The 17,430-nt window shown below is 39.3% G+C and overlaps 1 protein-coding gene and 2 non-coding genes across 5 annotated transcripts in view; 2 read left to right on the forward strand and 1 right to left on the reverse strand.

Annotated features, from left to right (window-relative positions):
• LOC149085762 (U3 small nucleolar RNA-associated protein 6 homolog) overlaps positions 1-17,430 on the forward strand; it is a 78,968-nt gene that overhangs the window by 23,731 nt on the left and 37,807 nt on the right. For 2 of the 3 annotated variants that reach the window (XM_089232166.1, XM_089232165.1), the window contains exons 2-8: positions 4,074-4,177; positions 6,599-6,683; positions 8,843-8,884; positions 9,035-9,106; positions 10,608-10,676; positions 14,077-14,140; positions 16,565-16,683. In XM_089232166.1, the coding sequence (XP_089088292.1) occupies positions 4,086-4,177; positions 6,599-6,683; positions 8,843-8,884; positions 9,035-9,106; positions 10,608-10,676; positions 14,077-14,140; positions 16,565-16,683 (543 nt within the window). In that variant the 5' untranslated portion in view covers positions 4,074-4,085. Of the gene's footprint in view, positions 1-3,819; positions 3,960-4,073; positions 4,178-6,598; positions 6,684-8,842; positions 8,885-9,034; positions 9,107-10,607; positions 10,677-14,076; positions 14,141-16,564; positions 16,684-17,430 lie in introns of those variants that run through there. The other variant, XM_089232164.1, reaches the window with a different exon arrangement.
• On the reverse strand, positions 8,221-8,292 carry TRNAA-GGC (transfer RNA alanine (anticodon GGC)). The gene has a single exon. It is a non-coding gene; the product is annotated as a tRNA-Ala (tRNA).
• Positions 8,432-8,503, forward strand: TRNAA-GGC (transfer RNA alanine (anticodon GGC)). Its single transcript has one exon. It is a non-coding gene; the product is annotated as a tRNA-Ala (tRNA).

Consider the following 17,430-nt stretch of genomic DNA (forward strand, 5'->3'; position numbering starts at 1 on the left):
GTGAAGTGTGGTTCCTGCCAAAATCAGTAGCCAGAGTAGCCGCCATTGTTGGAGATCACCGCTGCCACACGCCTCGGCATTGATTCAAAGAGACTTTGGATGTGTTCTTGGGGTACAGCAGACCAAGCAGCTTCCACGCGTTGCCAAAGTTGATCTGGTGTGGCAGCTGGGGATGCAATCTGGGTCAATCGTTGAGCAACCATGGACCACATGTTTTCTATCGGCGAAAGATCCGGAGAGCGAGCTGGCCAGGGAAGCAATTCAATCTGGCGATTGACGAAGAACCTTTGGACAATGCGTGTCACGTGTGGTCGCGCATTATCCTGTTGAAATATGGCTGTGGGCAAGTCCTGAAGGTAAGGAAGGACAACTGGCTCCAACACCTCGGAGATGTAGCGCTGGCTTTTTAAAGTACCGGAAATGCATACTAGAGGAGTGCGAGAGTGATATCCAATACAGCCCCATACCATAATACCCGGTGCAGGACCAGTGTGGCGGTGCATAACGCAGCTGTTCAGCATCCTCTCTCCACGGTGTCTCCAGACTCGAATCTGACCATCGTGGTGTTGCAGACAGAAGCGTGACTCGTCAGTAAAGACAATTTCATTCCATTGTGCCGTCCACGTCCTTCTTTCATCGCACCATTGGCGGCGGAGACGTCTGTGGTTCTGCGTCAAGGGTAGACGAAGCAATGGACGTCTTGCGGACAGACCACTCTGCTGTAAACGGCGTCGAATGGTACGCGCAGACACTGGATGATGCGGTACAGACTGAATGTGCTGTGCTATGGTTCGTGATGTGGCTGAGCGATCCGTCACTGCCATACGCACAATACGCCTGTCATCACGTGAAGTGGTGCACTGAGGTGGATGCGATCGAACACGTCGGTCCGTCGTACCCTCCTGCATCCAACGATCACATATCCGCATTACAGTTGTTTGGTTTCGTCCAACACGACTACCGATTTCCCTGAAAGATAATCCGCAATCTCGGTAGGCTACTATCCTTCCTCTGTCGAACTCGGTTACTTGATCAAAAGATGATCGCTGTTTTCTACGAGGCATAATTGATCGTTTTTTTGAAAAAACCACAAGAAAAACACAATTGTCGTACTTCAAATCATCGAAATCTCCAAGCCTTAAATAGCGCTTCGAAGTGGCGCCACAGGCGCGCGTGATGTGCGTCTGCGCTGAAATTCTAATCATTTGCATATCTCACCACCGCTAATGCATGTTGTAAATTTCATATTATTTGCATGCTTCCTTCAGGGTGTTGCATTTACGGTGGCCAGCAGTGTATTTTGGTCATTCGCTCACCTGGCCTCTTGCTCTCTGGGTCACTCCCATCCTCACACACTATCTTGGTCATTCTATTGGTCACTAACTGATCTAGTCCCTCGCTCTCTAGGTCACTTTTTTGGTCACTCACTGACCGTTCGAAGCGTTTTCACGTTCTTACACGCTGTTTCATTCTCTTTCACGCTTACAAACTCTCTAGGACATCTGTTTGCTAATTGACTGGCCTAGTCAGGGCCATCTTAAGAGCATCGTGGGGCCCCCGGGCCAAGTGATTTTTTTGAGGTAGCAAATTCTCGAAAATTTCAACCATTTCTCATTTTTGTGAGGCCCCCCGGGTGGGCCCATGCGTTAAGACAGCCTGGACAGCATCCGTCGTTGCCCAGGGAGAGGTGGATTTATTGTTTTAGCTTCTTTGGGATATACAATGTCACAGAATTTATGACACATCAATTGAGTTTAGTCAATACTAAATTCATAAAAATTTTATAAATAAGGTTGATCACAGGACCTCTGGGCCAGGCGAGGGTCCAGAAGGTGGCGGGTAATAACCCCCCGTAAACCATTAAAAAAATGGGCCATCCCATAAAATACGGAACGATCCAATGACACAATCAATTGCCCCTCTTGACATCGCGTGAATCCATGCCTGCCATGGGCTCAGAGAACTCTAGCTCTTGGTTTCAAAAGTGTCTCGGGCCACTTAAGTGATCTGTAAATGTTCCGCGGGTTACTTAAGTGCTTTGGAATTGTGCCGCGGGCCACTTTACTGATCTGGACCTGTGCCACTGGCTACTTAAGTGATCTCTGTAAACGTCCCACAGGTCACTTAAATGTTCTGCAATTGTGCCGCTGGTCACTCAAGCGATTTATAAATATGCCACGGATCACTTTATTGATCTGGTAATCTGGAACTATACCGCGGGTAACCAAAGTGATGTGGAACTCCATTGCGAGCCGCTTAAGTAATCTGGAAATGTGCCGTGGTTAACTTGAGTGATCATTATTGTATATACCGCGGGCCTCTAAAGTGATGTGGAACTTCACAGATTCCCACTGATTAACTCCGCTTTTACGAACGAATTTTGTTGTCCAGCCGGTGTCCGCAGAAGAGAGGTTTTACTATATATCCATATTCGTAGGGAATAAATTCCCTAGGTCGAACGAATAAAGTCACGTGATCGCTAGCATTGTTGACCGTGGCTGTTTATTGAAATTCACCTCCAAGAAGAATTCATCGATCGAAAATTCACTAACTAACAATTCACCGACAACATATCGACACGAGTGACAGAGTGAGTGACCTAATCAATGAGTAAGCAAATAACTGAGTGAGCAACTTAGTTAGTGAGTGAGAGAGTGACAGAGTGACCAACCAGGGTTTGAGTGTATAACAGAGTAATCAACCTAGTGATTTGATGATAGAAGGAGTGACCTAGTGAGCGAATGACGAAGTGAGCAACCAAGAGATCAAGTGAGTGACCGGCCTACAAAGAAGGAGTGATCGAGTAACTAAGTCAGTGGCAATGTGAGTGAGTGACCTAAGGGAGTGAGTGATATAATGAGAAACAAGGGATACAACTAGGGGGGGGCAGGCGGACCTGGTGCTCCGGGCGCTGGACTAGAGGGGGCGCCGAATTCACCCTTCATTTGATTTTCTACATTACACAGAGGCACCAAAATGCGTGTTTTCCCCGGGAGCATACTTGTGAGTGAGACAGAGGGAGCGACCCAGTGAGTGATAGAATGAGCTATATCTAGTGATTGACTGAGTGACCTCGTGAGTGAGCAAGCGAGAGCAAGATAGCTCTAGTGACGAGCAGGGCAGTCTTAAGAACATCACGGGCCTCCGGGGCAAGTGATTTTTCTGATTCCCTACCTGGCAAATTCTGGAAAAATTCAACTACTTCTCATTTTTCCGAGGCCCCCGGGCAGTGCCATCTTAACGCATGAGTCCACCCGAGCATGGCCTGGGGGCCTCAAGAGAAGAGGGGGCCCCTTACACAAATGAAATTCGGTTGAAATTTTTTAGAATTCACCAAGTAGGGCCTCAGAAAAACCACTTGGCCTGGAGGCCCAGATGCTCTTAAGACGGCCCTGGGTCGGTCCTCGGAAAAATCAATTGAATTGGCCCAGGGGCCCATGAAGCTCTTAAGACGACCTCGCCCCCCTGGCCGTGCCCGGGTGGGCCTATATGCGTTAGGACGGCACCGGTGACAGGTCAGTTTCGCTCATTCATTCAATCACTCGTTCAATTGTTCACGCGATCGCTCATTCACTCATGTCGGACTGATGTCGGTGAATTTTCCCAGCTGCGAATTTCCCATTCGGTGTATTTTCCTGGCTGCGAATTTTCCTAGCGGTAAATTGCATTCTGGTGAATTTTCCGGACACGGGGCGTGGCTAACGATGACGTCAAAATACGGGAATGTCGTCAGTGTGAGTACGAGTCATATGGTCAAATAATCTTTCTGGTATTCATTTTATGATGTGGTAAAAAGACCATGAAATACACTACTGCCGTAAAAAAAGCGCAATGTTTATGTTTGAAAAGAAAAACGTGGTGTAATTTTTGTGAATTTTCACTTATTATTACTGACTGATAATTAATAAATTTCCCGTGATTATAAGCGAAGGCATTATTCTAATTGAATATTATATCAAGTGAGATCAATGAAATTTCTATTTAACATATTTTTATACTTCAAGCATTTCTTTTCAATTAGCATGTGGATTGTTTTCACCATGAGGATGATGATTATGTTTGTTTCCTTGCAGCTTTAGACAACCATGGCCGAATTGGTGCAGCTGCATATTGAAAATAGTATCCCAGAGTTAGAGCAAATGGAGAGGATAGGACTCTTCACCAGGCAAGAGATCAAGTATGTTGTTATCTTTAATAGAATTGAACTGTTCACAATGTACATTCAAGAATAGACATGTATAGAAACATGCCACGAAAGCTTTAAATCGGGCATCTTCAACCCGTTACTCGCGAGCACCACGGTGCTCTCTGCTTGCGTCCGATTTCTTGCTCGTGAGCACTTGATCAACGTTTCGATTGAACACCTTGTACGAATTACATTCAAGGACAGAATCATTGTGATTTCCAGCATTCGCATGTCAAACTTACAATAAGGGTGCTCTTCTCTTGATGATTGGTACAGGTAGTGCTAGCGACTAGACGAAAAAGGTTGAAGACCTCTGCTTTAAATGTACACACGCTCAAGCGATAGCCCACGTAGTCATCTGATATGGCCTGCGACCTCAAACCTAATGTTGTGCAAATTAAATAAGTGCCACGTTTCTAGATCACTTAAGTGGCCTGGGGCATATTTGCAGATCACTTGAAAGACACATGTATTCCACAGCTCTAGAAGATCACTTAAATAACATCAGATTACTTGAGTGACACGTAGCATTGCGATAAATTCCCAATATATGGTATACTGTAATTTGGCTACTTTTTTCTTATTGCTAAACCTGCTTTAGCACTAGGGTTACCCAAAAGCAATTGAAAGCATGTGGAAATAAAAAAAAAACCATTAAATATATTAATAACAATTGTTATTTAATCAATAATAATCAATAAACGCCTGCAGGCCGTACTTTGCACAAGCTTGCCAAGCAAATGGCCACCAAGTTCACGCTTGTCATGCCAATAAGGGGGGCCCAGCCCCGAAAATATTGACTTCGGCCCACCAGAAAGACTATATCAAGGCACTATGCACTAGGGTTACTGCCGGAACATCCAAAAACGATTGAAAAGGCCCATTGACGCAAGCCCATCTTCATACAGAAGTCTATAACGCTTCTTGGACCTTCAAATTGTAGCCGGTGCAGATACATTAAATCTACACGATCAGCCGTAATGCGGGGGAAAAGACAAAAACAGGAAATAGCATGAAAAAATGGCACGGAACCAGCAAAATGAAATGGCCACAATAAGCTGAAAAAGAAAATCCGGAGCAGTGACACCATGTACGATTTAGGACCTGGAAGAATTATGTTGGTGACATATTGCTGTTTGGTGCATACGAAAATTACTTAAACAACCAGCAATGCATTTACAGATCACTTAAGTGACTTGTGACACATTTCCAGATCACCTGAGCAGCCAATGCAAGATGTCTGGCTCAATCAAGTGTCCCGCTGCACATTTTCAGACCTCTTGAGTCACTCGCTGCGAAGTTCCTAATCACTCAAGTGGCCCGCACATGTTTACAGATTACTTGAGCACCTGACACAACTTCAGAACGCTTAAATGGTTTGCAACAAGTTGCTTAAATAAATTATCAGATTGCTTTGCGAGAGTGCTGTAGTGGGCTTTCAGAGTGCTGTAGTGGTGGGTTGGTAAGATACGGTGTTAGAGATGAGAAGAGTTCAGGTTACATGGGTTCAAACCCACCCACCTCCAAATAATTACTCTTTTTAGCCGCTGTGGCGGTCGAGTGGTTATAGTGACGGACTCATGATGCGAGGATCCGGGTTCGAACCCCACAGTGGTGGTCAGCTGAAGTTGGTTTTCTGTGGTTCCCAACTTCAAGGCGCAAATGCAAGCCGATCTCCCCGTTAAAACGTCTCGCCACGGAGAGCAACAGTCCTACAACGATAAATCATTCAATCATAACACTTCACTCATAGTTAGAAAAACTGGTGGCAGATGGCAGCACTACACATAACAAGCATTGCAGAGAGACAAAATACTTCGTCAGGTTTCACTACACATACACGCACATTCCCACATGTACCGATTCGTTGGGGGTTCCGCGGGGGAGGGGTGTGGGCGGGGTGCATGTGTGGTGTAGCAGTAGTAGGTAGGGCCTCCAAAAAATGGCTCGGGGATCCATGATGTTCTTAAGTCAGCCACCTCGTTGGGCAGTTTGCCTGTTGTGGCGTTGTATTTGTATTTGTATTAAATAACCCACGGCATATTAACAAATCACTTGAGTGACCTGTGTCACAGTTCCAGATCACTACATCAGTAAAGACAATGGGTCGTGGAAAACAGTGGTGGGTCCAAGTAATCTAATATGCATTGTATATTGGAGCTTCAGGTTGTTCTTGAATATCGGGTGGTTGAAATATCAGTTTTGGTACTATATCTGGCTGCTAAATGACTAGTCTTACACGATGTTAGCACCAGAGGTATATTATCACTGGGTTTGCGAATATCAAATGTTCTAGAACAATTGTTGTCGAGAATGGTATAAATTGTTCTGTGCTATTCTCTGATCAGATTGAAATACATTTTGTGCTGCCATTACAAATTTTATTTCAACATGTTTGAATTTATTCGTAAGGAAAATTGTGAAAAAAAGACGAGCTTGTGAGTATACGCTTCGAAGACAGAAGAAATGCAAAGAAGATTATTTGAAATATATACAGGTATGGTACGCATATTGTAAACTCTAATTATTTTATTCTTAAATACAATCAAACTCATAATGACATCAAGGATTCCGTAAAATTTTGTGGTTATAAACAAAGTGGCATTACAACTGAGATTATTAAGCCCTTTTTATGGTGAAAAATAAAAGCAGATGCAGTCAGATACTGCGCATGAAGCTTTTGTTTGTTATACTGTAGAAAAACAATACTCACAAAATGCAAGCATTTGTCACCTTCACCACTGGTTAAGAAGATAGATGGCAGCACTTTGAATGCACACCTAAGACAATATAAACAGGTTAGATCCATGCTTATACTCATTTCATTAGAAATTTGCTAGTGGAATGTTAACAAGGTCTACAGTTTAATAGTTGTAGGCAATGGTAGCCGATGTGGTGGTCGAGTGGGCATAATGATGGACTCCAGGACCATCACATGGTCCTGGATTCAAATCCTACTTGCGCCTCAGTGGTGGTCAGCTGAAGGTGATTTTCCATGGTTCCCAAAACTTCGAGGCACAAATGCGAGCTGATCTCCCGTTAAAAAGTAGGGCCTATCACCACAGAGAGCAACAGGTCTATATAATGGTACAAATATTCAATTATTACACTTTACTCATAGATAGCAGCACTGAAAATTCAAAAACACATCTCTAGATACCCATTCAGACTGTTAGATACCCACACACACACACTTCTGGCGCAACCCGATTGATAGTGAATTGCCTATAGAGATAACCGAAGTTGTGCTCGGTTTGAACGAATGAATCAATCAATATCCATTGATTCATTCATTCAAACATTCAATTCATTAATTTGGATGTAGGCAATGGTAAAAAAAAATTGTATAGTCCGTCCACTTAAATGAATATCGTAATAGTTCCAGTATATAATTTTCCATTAAGAGTGGCACACTTTATTTGCCAAGTTAAATGGGTAATATAATTACTACATTTCTTATCTTATCCGCCAGAATGGTTTAATTGCATCTCTGTATCTCCAGGGTGAAATTTAACTTCCACCTAATCTTTTTTTTGTGATTTTCAAAGCATTGTTGATCTCTGCATAGCTTTTAGTGCAGAATCACTGTTTTCATAAACGGGTTTCTCCAGCAAAGCATGTTAACGTAGACTCAACAAGATACTTGTGGCAATGTCGTCATCATGGAACTGCAACTGTGAATGCATGCCATCAATCATCAATGCATCAATCTCATCAGGGAAAAAACTTTACATCACCAGTGTCCATCGGCATGCGCAAACTTCTGGGAATGGCAAACTACTCACCTACTCAAACTGCTACAAGAGGAAATTTGTGTGTACAAATGGCTGCTGTAGTTCAGCAGAAATTCTATTTGCTGTACATAAAACCATTTCTTCTTCTCAAGACCTCCTTCTTGTGGATTTTTATGCATCTTAAGTTCTCTGCAAAGAAGTATGAGAGATCCGTGATGGAACAATAGTTAACTAATACAAGATTCATCGAAAGACTGGTTATTTGTGGAGATGAAGATTACAAGGAAGAAAATTCATCACTGCCCCCACGGGGACTCGAACCCCGGTCTCTCGCTTGCCGGACAAGTGCTCTACCAACTAAGCTATGGAAGCAGATAGAATATTTCAACCTTGGAGCGTATATATATATATGTCGAAAGGCACCGTACATGGACAGCGTCAACAATCAACTAATAGCTTGTGAATGACAAAGGCCAACCAGATGGCCATATGCATATAGAATATTCTATCTGCTTCCATAGCTTAGTTGGTAGAGCACTCGTCCGGCAAGCGAGAGACCGGGGTTCGAGTCCCCGTGGGGGCAGTGATGAATTTTCTTCCTTGTAATCTTCATCTCCACAAATAGCCAGTCTTTCGATGAATCTTGTATTGACAAGTGGAGAGGACGTTTCTATATGCAATAGTTAACTGTAACTGATAATCTTGTCTGTGATAATAAATATGTCTTTGTGGGAAACTGTTTTATTGTTATCCATGCACATTTCTTGTCTATATGATTTTTAAGTGTTACGAATATGTTGACACAATGATCCTTGTTGTGAACTCTGTCAGTGAATATGGCCGTAATTTAATTTCCATGATTTGAAAAATTTTGTGTTGCCAATTATGAATTTTAACAGTGATTTATATTTATATATTGCAGTATGAACTGAATCTTCTCTCTTTGGTTGGAAAAAGACGACAGGTAATGATAATTTAGTAATTATAATTATCATCATTTGATGAGAAAAAATATGTTTTGACTATTTTTTGATCATGCTAAAAATAATTTAATTTTTTTTGTCAATTATAACTGCTGTTGTAAAACTTAATTGCTATTTATTTTTACAAACAGAGGCTGCAGTGTGATCTAAAAAGGAAAGAAATCGATTTCGCTATTGCAACGAGGATCAACAAACTTTTCAAGGTAAGCTCTTTTCAAATCCTCTGTGGTTTTGATTGTCATGTGCATTATGTATAAATATTATAGCATAAGTGGATACACAGGCTCTTTAAACTGGGAGGGGGGTGTGTATAATTAACGGGAGAATTTTCCATCGCTACTGCCCTCCTGTTTATGCTTATACAAATTCTTTGGGGAATGGGGGTGTGGTCACACACCCCCCTCTCTCTGTATCCGCCTATCGATTATATGGTAAAAATTTTTGATGCAGATTGAGATTTAAGAGGAAGGATTCTTTAGCATTGTAACTAACACATTAAATGCCTGTTATAATGAGAGCTTCTTTTTTCAGGGAAAACTGTTTTTATATCTTAGTGTTTTGATGGCCTGCATTCAGCTGTTTAGCGATAAGCCTATTTGTGGCCATGCTCAATTTCTGGCTTGATGGGCAAACCATTGCAACTGTCTGTAGTTTAGCGACACGTAACCTGCTTGCTATAGTCTTCATCATGCTTGCCTTGCTTCTTTTTACTTTATTTGCTAGTTCCCAGACATTAGATTATTTGACATGAATGTCGCTCTCCACTTGTTAATACAAGATATACAGAAGACTAGATGTTGTGAAGATATTTATTATTTGAGATGTTAATTTTTTAAGGAAGGAAAAAACTCATCTCTGCCTCTACCGGGAACTTCCTTAAAAAATTAACATCTCAAATAATAAATATCTTCACAAGATCCAGTCTTCTGTATATCTTGTATTAACAAGTGGAGAGCGACATTCATGTCATATATATAGCCATCTGGTGGCTCGTCGTCCATGAGCTATTAGCTGATCGGTTTCACCGTCCATTGCACGGTTCCGTTCGGCATATATACGCTCTAGCGAAGGAAAATCTCTATCTCCTCTGTAGCTTAGTGGTCAGAGCACTCGTCCGGCAATCGAGGGTTCGTCTCCCGGTAGAGGCAGAGATGAGTTTTTTCCTTCCTTAAAAAAAAAAAAAAAAAAAATTAACATCTCAAATAATAAATATCATCACAACATCCAGTCTTCTGTATATCTTGTATTAGATTATTTGTCCTCTGTCTTCTTCAATTGAAAGAAGCCCATGCTTAAACTGTTTTGAATCTGCTTTCAAGTGTCTTACACATGGTTTTTCTCTTTGTGATGTTCATTTCTATCATTTCAAATGATAGGTTTAACTTCAACCAGTCTAAAAACTAGTTATTTGGCATGAATGGGTTAAATCTGTTCCATGACCTATCATCCCTTGTTTTGTGAGCTATTAGCCGCAGCTTAGCAGACTTCTTGTTTTGAGCAAATTTAAATTTTTTGCTCTGTCAGGTGTGGAACATTTTGGTTTAGTCTGTGATATATTGTCTAAATGTCTGAATCTTTTAATCTTTTCATGTCTAATTCTAATGTTGTTTGTGTGAAAGAAATTTCACTATGATGATAACATGCGAATTCTAAATCAAACCAATGATTCGCTAACAAAGAAACTGTAATTTGATTTTTTTTCAGACGGTTGTCCTCAAGTACCAAAGCGATGTTTCCTTGTGGCTTTCCCAGATTGACTTTTGCAAAAGAATGGTAAATTGGTGATGCATATATATATGTATAATTTGAATACCCTCAATCTTCACTTTAAGCTAGTGAAAGTCGTAGATGTTTGCTCTTGATAAAATTTGAAATGAACAGCGGTATGGTGATATCTATGTTAAGGTTGGAAGGTATTGTTTTTTGGTAGCTTCTCGGCAGGAGTTAATAATTCAAAACGGTCCATCAGAACAGTTTCTGTTTTGCGTCATACATATTCTTTAACATACATGGCACATTCCAATTTTTAGGAGTTCCTGAGAGGAATATTTACAAATTGCATGGGTGTGGTTAAGTAGTAATACAGGGGTGCAAGAGCTGCGCCAATTGCGCCAAACTGCGCCGAAACGGTTCTCTTGCTACATGGTGCGCCAAGGCGCCGAATCCCTGCGCATTTGCGCCAATTCTTGTTTGTGGTTCGCGGAGGTACCGCTAATGCACTGTAGTACGTCAAATACCCTTAATTAAGCAAAAATTCGCATGAAAATGTTGTTCACGGGACGCGTTCTTTCCGAGACACGGAAAAAGATACGGGGGGGGGGGGAATTTTCACTTCCCACCATCTACCACAATCGCGTTATCTCGTGACCTTGGAAAGTAGTTATACTACCTTGAAGTATAAAGTCCTGTACTGTTATTGGTATAACTGGCGAGCTATCAAAGTCCCTGAATAAATATGCCGAATTTTCCGATTTCGGAGACCGTTTTTTCTCCTGCTGGTTATAGGTTATATACTGAAAATAACGGTAATTTCGCGGCTGCCAACCTGCGTTCTAAGACGGCATGCATCGAAAAGAGGATTGGTTTACTCGTTTAAATTACCGAAATTTTTCGGAGATCGTTGGGAAAAAATAGAATCTGTAAAAACTCCATCTAAAATATTCATAGTTTTGTCATCTAGCCACTATGCGGTCATGTGGTTATCGTCGGCGGTTGCCGATCGTAACAATTTCACATCGCGAAAATCCGGATTTGGCGAACGGGGCCGGCTCGAGGGAAAAAAATCTCTACCCATGCAGAACCTTTTTTTTGGCGCTACTGACCACGTTTTTTTTGGTCGACAAACCTTTTTCACCCTTTCAACTCCATTTGGCACCCCTCCTTGAGCGGCGCCCAATATGGCCGCACCGTCCGCCACTGCATTGGTGGGGGAGGGGCATGCTCTTAACAATAGTCAGAGGAAGGAGTTTGTATTAGGAGCATGCTCATTTTACATAACTTCTGTGAGATACCTAATATATATTAATGTCCTACTTTTCCAAAACATGTTGGAGAGAATGAAATATTTGCCCCCTTTCTTGTTTTTCGCACTCCCTCTCGTGCATTGCTGGGATGGTACATTACTCCCTCACGTATTGCTGGGATGTTGTTTAACATTGTATCACCAACAGAAGTATTGATTATGTGTGATGAATGGGTTGCACTACAATCCAAACAATTACAAGAAGTGAAATCAGTTCAGAGAATAGATAGATATTGGGCAGACATATTCAAACTTTGTAACTTTGAAAGCTGCCCAAAGTTCAAAATTTTGCCAGTTTTGGTGAAGACTTTATCTTCAGCACATGGTAACACAGACAGTGAAAGAGAGTTCATTGTTAACAAATAAATAAAAGTCTGTTCGGACATTGAAAAATCTGTCCATGCAATGCTTTAATGTTTAATGGAATAAGACATACAAAATCTTATGTTCAAGGGCATAAAAAAATTGGAAAAAAATATTCATTGAGATGCTGTACTTCTGAAAGCGAATCGTGATTTGTAATCTATTAACATGTTATTAGGTTGAGAAATTCTTTAAGTAAATAAGGTATTTATATTTTTCTCATTTTTTGCATTTTGCTTTTAAATTTAATAATTCCTTTAAATTCTGTGAGAAGCCAATTTTTTTTTTTTCACGGAAACTCTTATTATATTCTGCACGCACTTTTTTTGCTATATCAGGAGGAATAAGATTTTGGTGTTCAAGCAGCAGAAATTCTTGCTGCCTAGGTTTTCAGTATGCATGTTGAAAAGAGTAATAATTTGTATTCGTCATTTCAGTAATACACGTTTTATTAATGACAGATAAGATAATTCAGAAAAAATTTAAATGGCTTTTAATTTGTGAATGGAATTTATTTAGAATTATTTGTTTCAACCATTTGTGGCAAAACTTTTCACATTTCACAGAAAAATTACTCCTTATATTGCAGATATAGTTCGTGTTTAGTTCTGCTCCATTTTCAAAATTTCTGCTCCAAAAATGAAATTTGCTGCTCCGAAATGGATGAGGGGCACTTGCACCCCTGAGTAATAGCAATCTGCACTTCTCAAACACTAAAACATGCATAACACTGATATCATAAAAAAATTAGGCTACACATACACAATACTTTCTGCCATGCAACCAATTAGTTAGAAATTTTCAGATGATATTTTTATATGAGGTGCATGTATACAGTTAAGTAGCACTATTAACTCTACACACAATGATGGTTAAACTGATGCTGGCTGTTTGGCATATTTTTGTCTCTTTCTCATCAACATACATTTCTTGGCAATTTGATGTGATGGTAACAATCTATGTTTATCATATCATTTTTGGGGTTTAGTTGCGGACAGGGAGCTTGCCACTCTGAAACCAAAATGATTTTGGCTTTAAACAATTCTTTTGTTTACCTTGAGGTGCGGATGAAAACGTTATCCTACTGAGTATTATCAGCCACCTTTAATTTTATTAAATAATCAATTGCATGTTTAAACTATTGTATGCCAGTTTAAATCAGCCTGATTTGAATTTCGGCTTGAAATATATGCAGAACCTGCACCATATGTGAATTGCCACCAGGGATTTACTTAAAAGGAGGGGGGCCTTATAAATATAATCACTCTACAAGAAAAATCCATGAAGTTAATTCAGGCTCAACAACCTTTCATGTTGCATAAACACGATATGGTTTTGTACATTAGGTTATATTGAGATTTTTGGTGTTCACATTTCTTGCTTGTAGCTTATTTCTTATTGTTTGTTTGTTAGCTTATTCATTAATGCTGAATTAAATTTGAGAAATTAGGTGAAATATGAATTTTTTAATGACTAACAAGATTTTTTCAATTAATAAGCAGTCATTTTGTTTAAATTAAAAAAAAGTCTGATTTTAATAAATTTAAAAAATTCTCATTTTTTTAATGTTTTTTAAAAGTAAATCATGATTTTTCATACCCTGTGTGCTGTATATCACACAACGTCCTGCTGTGCTGGAACCCAGTAGTGAAAAACAAAGTATTTTTTTTTTAATTTGTGAACCAAATGTTGTCCTAGTTTCATTTAATTTTTGTCACAATTTTATCAAATTGAAAGTTTGTTTCAGTCTCTAACACCTTACATGTTTTCCCCTCTCCCGTTTTTCAGAACTGGAATGACTCCATCAGTGGACTTTTCAATCGCATGTTACAAGTCCATAGCACAAACTCAGGTGATGATAATATTGATATATTATGATTTTGTTAGATCGCATGCTGAACTGGACGCAAACCACGTGAAAAACTGAAAATGATCATGTTGGATTTTTTTTTATGAACCTAAAATAGGAAGTTATTTCAAATTTCACCCATTGTGACTGGTTCAAATTTAGTTGATTATTTTTCAATATACAGTAAAACCTGTCTTCAATGGAATCGCAAGGGACCAAGATTTTTTTCCGTTGAACACAGGTTTCCGCTTAATAAAGATTCGATTGACATTTTGTGTAAAATTATGTAACTATCTCATGTGTGATGGAAATAAAATAAAAATAAATTAATTCAAGTTAAAGTAAATATAATATTTAAAAATATATATAATAAATTAATGAATAATTAATCTATAATTACTAAATACAGTAGAACTTTGGTCAACAAGCTTAATTCATTCTGCCAGTGTGCTTGTTATCCGAATAGCTCATTATGCGAATCAAAATTCCCCATCGGAAATAATAGAAACTGTGATAATTCGTTCCACAATTAGTCATTCACATAAAAATGACCAACAAAAATGACATTCAATCAACAATTAAACGCATTATAATAATTATACATAATGCAATAAAATGTATGTAATATATAAACAACACCATACACATAAACATGCAATATGATAATGTTTACAAATTAACTTACTCTAAACGACAAGAGAGAGGAGGACTATCGTTTAGGACAATTTACAGACTCCTTGTTTGCAACTTATTCATTTTGCATGACTTTCAAAAAGAACCTTATCCAATGACACTTGCTTTTGCCTCCTTTTTAGGATTTCTGGAAAATGATAAATTGCAGTGTTCATTGGAGAGATTGCACATTACTACAGCTCTATTTGGGTGGTTCTTTTCTACACAGTTTTGCACAGATTCCTACATTCTACACATCTCTCTAATCTCATTTTATGTGAGAAACTTCTCCCTACTTCTCTCTTCCTCAGACGACATACCGTCCATAAACTCTTTCTGGTGCGTACAAAAGAGATCCATAACTTCATCTACCGCCAACTTCTAGACGTTTTCACGAATAGTACTTGAATGTCATCCTCATGCACCTGTAGTCCATTCTAGTCCATGGTCTTCCCCAAGCACAAAATCTCTTCCACAAGTAGTGGCTCTTGTTCATGAGCTAGCCCCCTTAAAATCACATTCGATAATACAATCAACCTACAATTTTTTTTCCAAGCAGAATTTTAAAAAACAACAACTTCAGGTGCACATACACATCACTGCTATGTTACATCTAATTTCATATTGTAAATATTCACACCACACGTGTTAATTTTCCAACTGAGGCATGCTTACCGGAGACCGTAGGGGAGAATATTACTCTAAATTCCATAACACACGTGTGTGGGCAAAAGCAAAAAACTATCAGCTCCGTTGTGATAATGTGAAAATAAATAAAAAAATGCAAAATTTTTCCTCGTAATACAAACAATTGCTTGTTAACCGAATCAAAATTTTGGCTCATTATGCGAATTGCTCATTAACCGAAGTTCCACTGTACTATATTTAGGTTTTGACAGCATCCATATAAAATTCTGATCTACACTGCTCTTCTAAAATAGTGAAATTTGTTCTTTTTAACTTCCTCAAAAATTTTCAATTGGTGTCAATATCTGTCGTGCCCACTTCAGTTTGTACATTATCGTCCATGTTTATGTAATCCTCAGCATTGTGGTCATAACTAAGAATTTTGTGAGGGAAAGAAAGAGAGAGCGAAACATGATGTTGCTGCCCCTATCACTTTAAAATTTGATGATTATAACAGTGTTTTTGTTTTCACCTAAAATTTGCCACCTTATAAATTTTGCCACAAGCCAGTTGCCCTTTGCCTCTCTCTAATTGATTCTGGCTCTGCTCAACCTTGCGATCACGGAATGTACACAGCTTGCATACTATTTTGTAAGCCTTGCATATCATTTGGAAATTCAATCCTTACACTGATTTCTCCTGTAGAAAAGCCTGCTTTTCCAAAAGATTTTGTTACAATTTCAGAAATCAACTGCTTTACTTCATATGGCTTATCAAAACCACAACATCAAGTACAGAAACGGTTTTTGCTAATCTAAGGGTGGATGATGTAGAATTTGCAAAGCATAGATTGCGTGAAAAATTTCAGCGGAGGACTGTGACATTTTGTATGATCTTTTAGTCTATTGGTCACCAAATGCTCACTGTTTTTATGTAAAATTTTCCATTAAAGGGTACAGTTTTCCTTTCCGTTTCTGCGTCAGACAGGTTCTGTTTAATTCAGGTTTGTTCAGGTGTATTTTGGCCCAAGATTTTATTCCATTGAAGACAGGTTTCCTGTTAATACAGGTTCCATTACAGACAGGTTTTACTGTATTTAAATGTTTTTATTATTCTTAAATATTTCAGCTCTGTGGGCCAGGGCAGCAAAATGGGAAATAGAAGAAAACAATGCCCCAGAAAATGCACGGCAATTGCTTCAAAGAGGTCTTCGGCATCATCCAAGATCACAACATCTATGGCTGGAGGTAATTGCATTTGCTGCCTCAAATTCTTAGAACAGCTATAATACTTCAAAATGCTTGGTTTTGACTTTTTTTTTTGTTCAGCTTTTAGCAGTTCTACTAAATACATATATTTGTAATTATGTTTACAATTGTGGAAAAGCATGGTAGCACATTTTCTAATGGTGTAATTATCACTGTTGTTAGATACCTGTAGTTTGGTAGTACCGATATGATGATGATGATGATGACTGCAAAAAACAGTCACTGTTTGACCTTAGGAATAAACAGGTTCTGTTGAAAGGATATCAAGACACTAGGACCATCTGTTAAAGATTTTGGCGATGGTTTACGGTTAACGATCTGTTAAAGATTTTTATTTATATTGTAAACACAAATACAGGAAATCTGAATTGGTGTTATTTTAAGCAGGGTGCACACTGGGTCGATTCCATATGTGTGATTATTACCGACCAACACCATTAGTGATGTGTAACAAAATTGACACAGATTGAACAAAAACATGAACCCGGTTTCAATTTCTTGTCATTTCATTCCAGTGGGCACCCAGCCATAGTCCAGAACCAAACTCAAGAACAAAACTGTCACCTATTTTGTGTTGAATGCCACCAGCTCAGGACATCAAAACTCATGCTTCTCTGCAGGGGTCTGTCCAGCATTTTTTGTGGGGTCCTGTTTCTGTGAAGACAGTCTTTAGTTTTGTAAAAAGAGGGATTTTGTGGAAATTGCAACAATTTGGTTAATTTTGTA

Source organism: Pholcus phalangioides, unplaced genomic scaffold (assembly GCF_987345545.1).
Source record: "Pholcus phalangioides strain wild (caught in Gottingen) unplaced genomic scaffold, Ppha-v1.0 ptg000005l_1, whole genome shotgun sequence".
NCBI lineage: Eukaryota > Metazoa > Arthropoda > Arachnida > Araneae > Pholcidae > Pholcus > Pholcus phalangioides.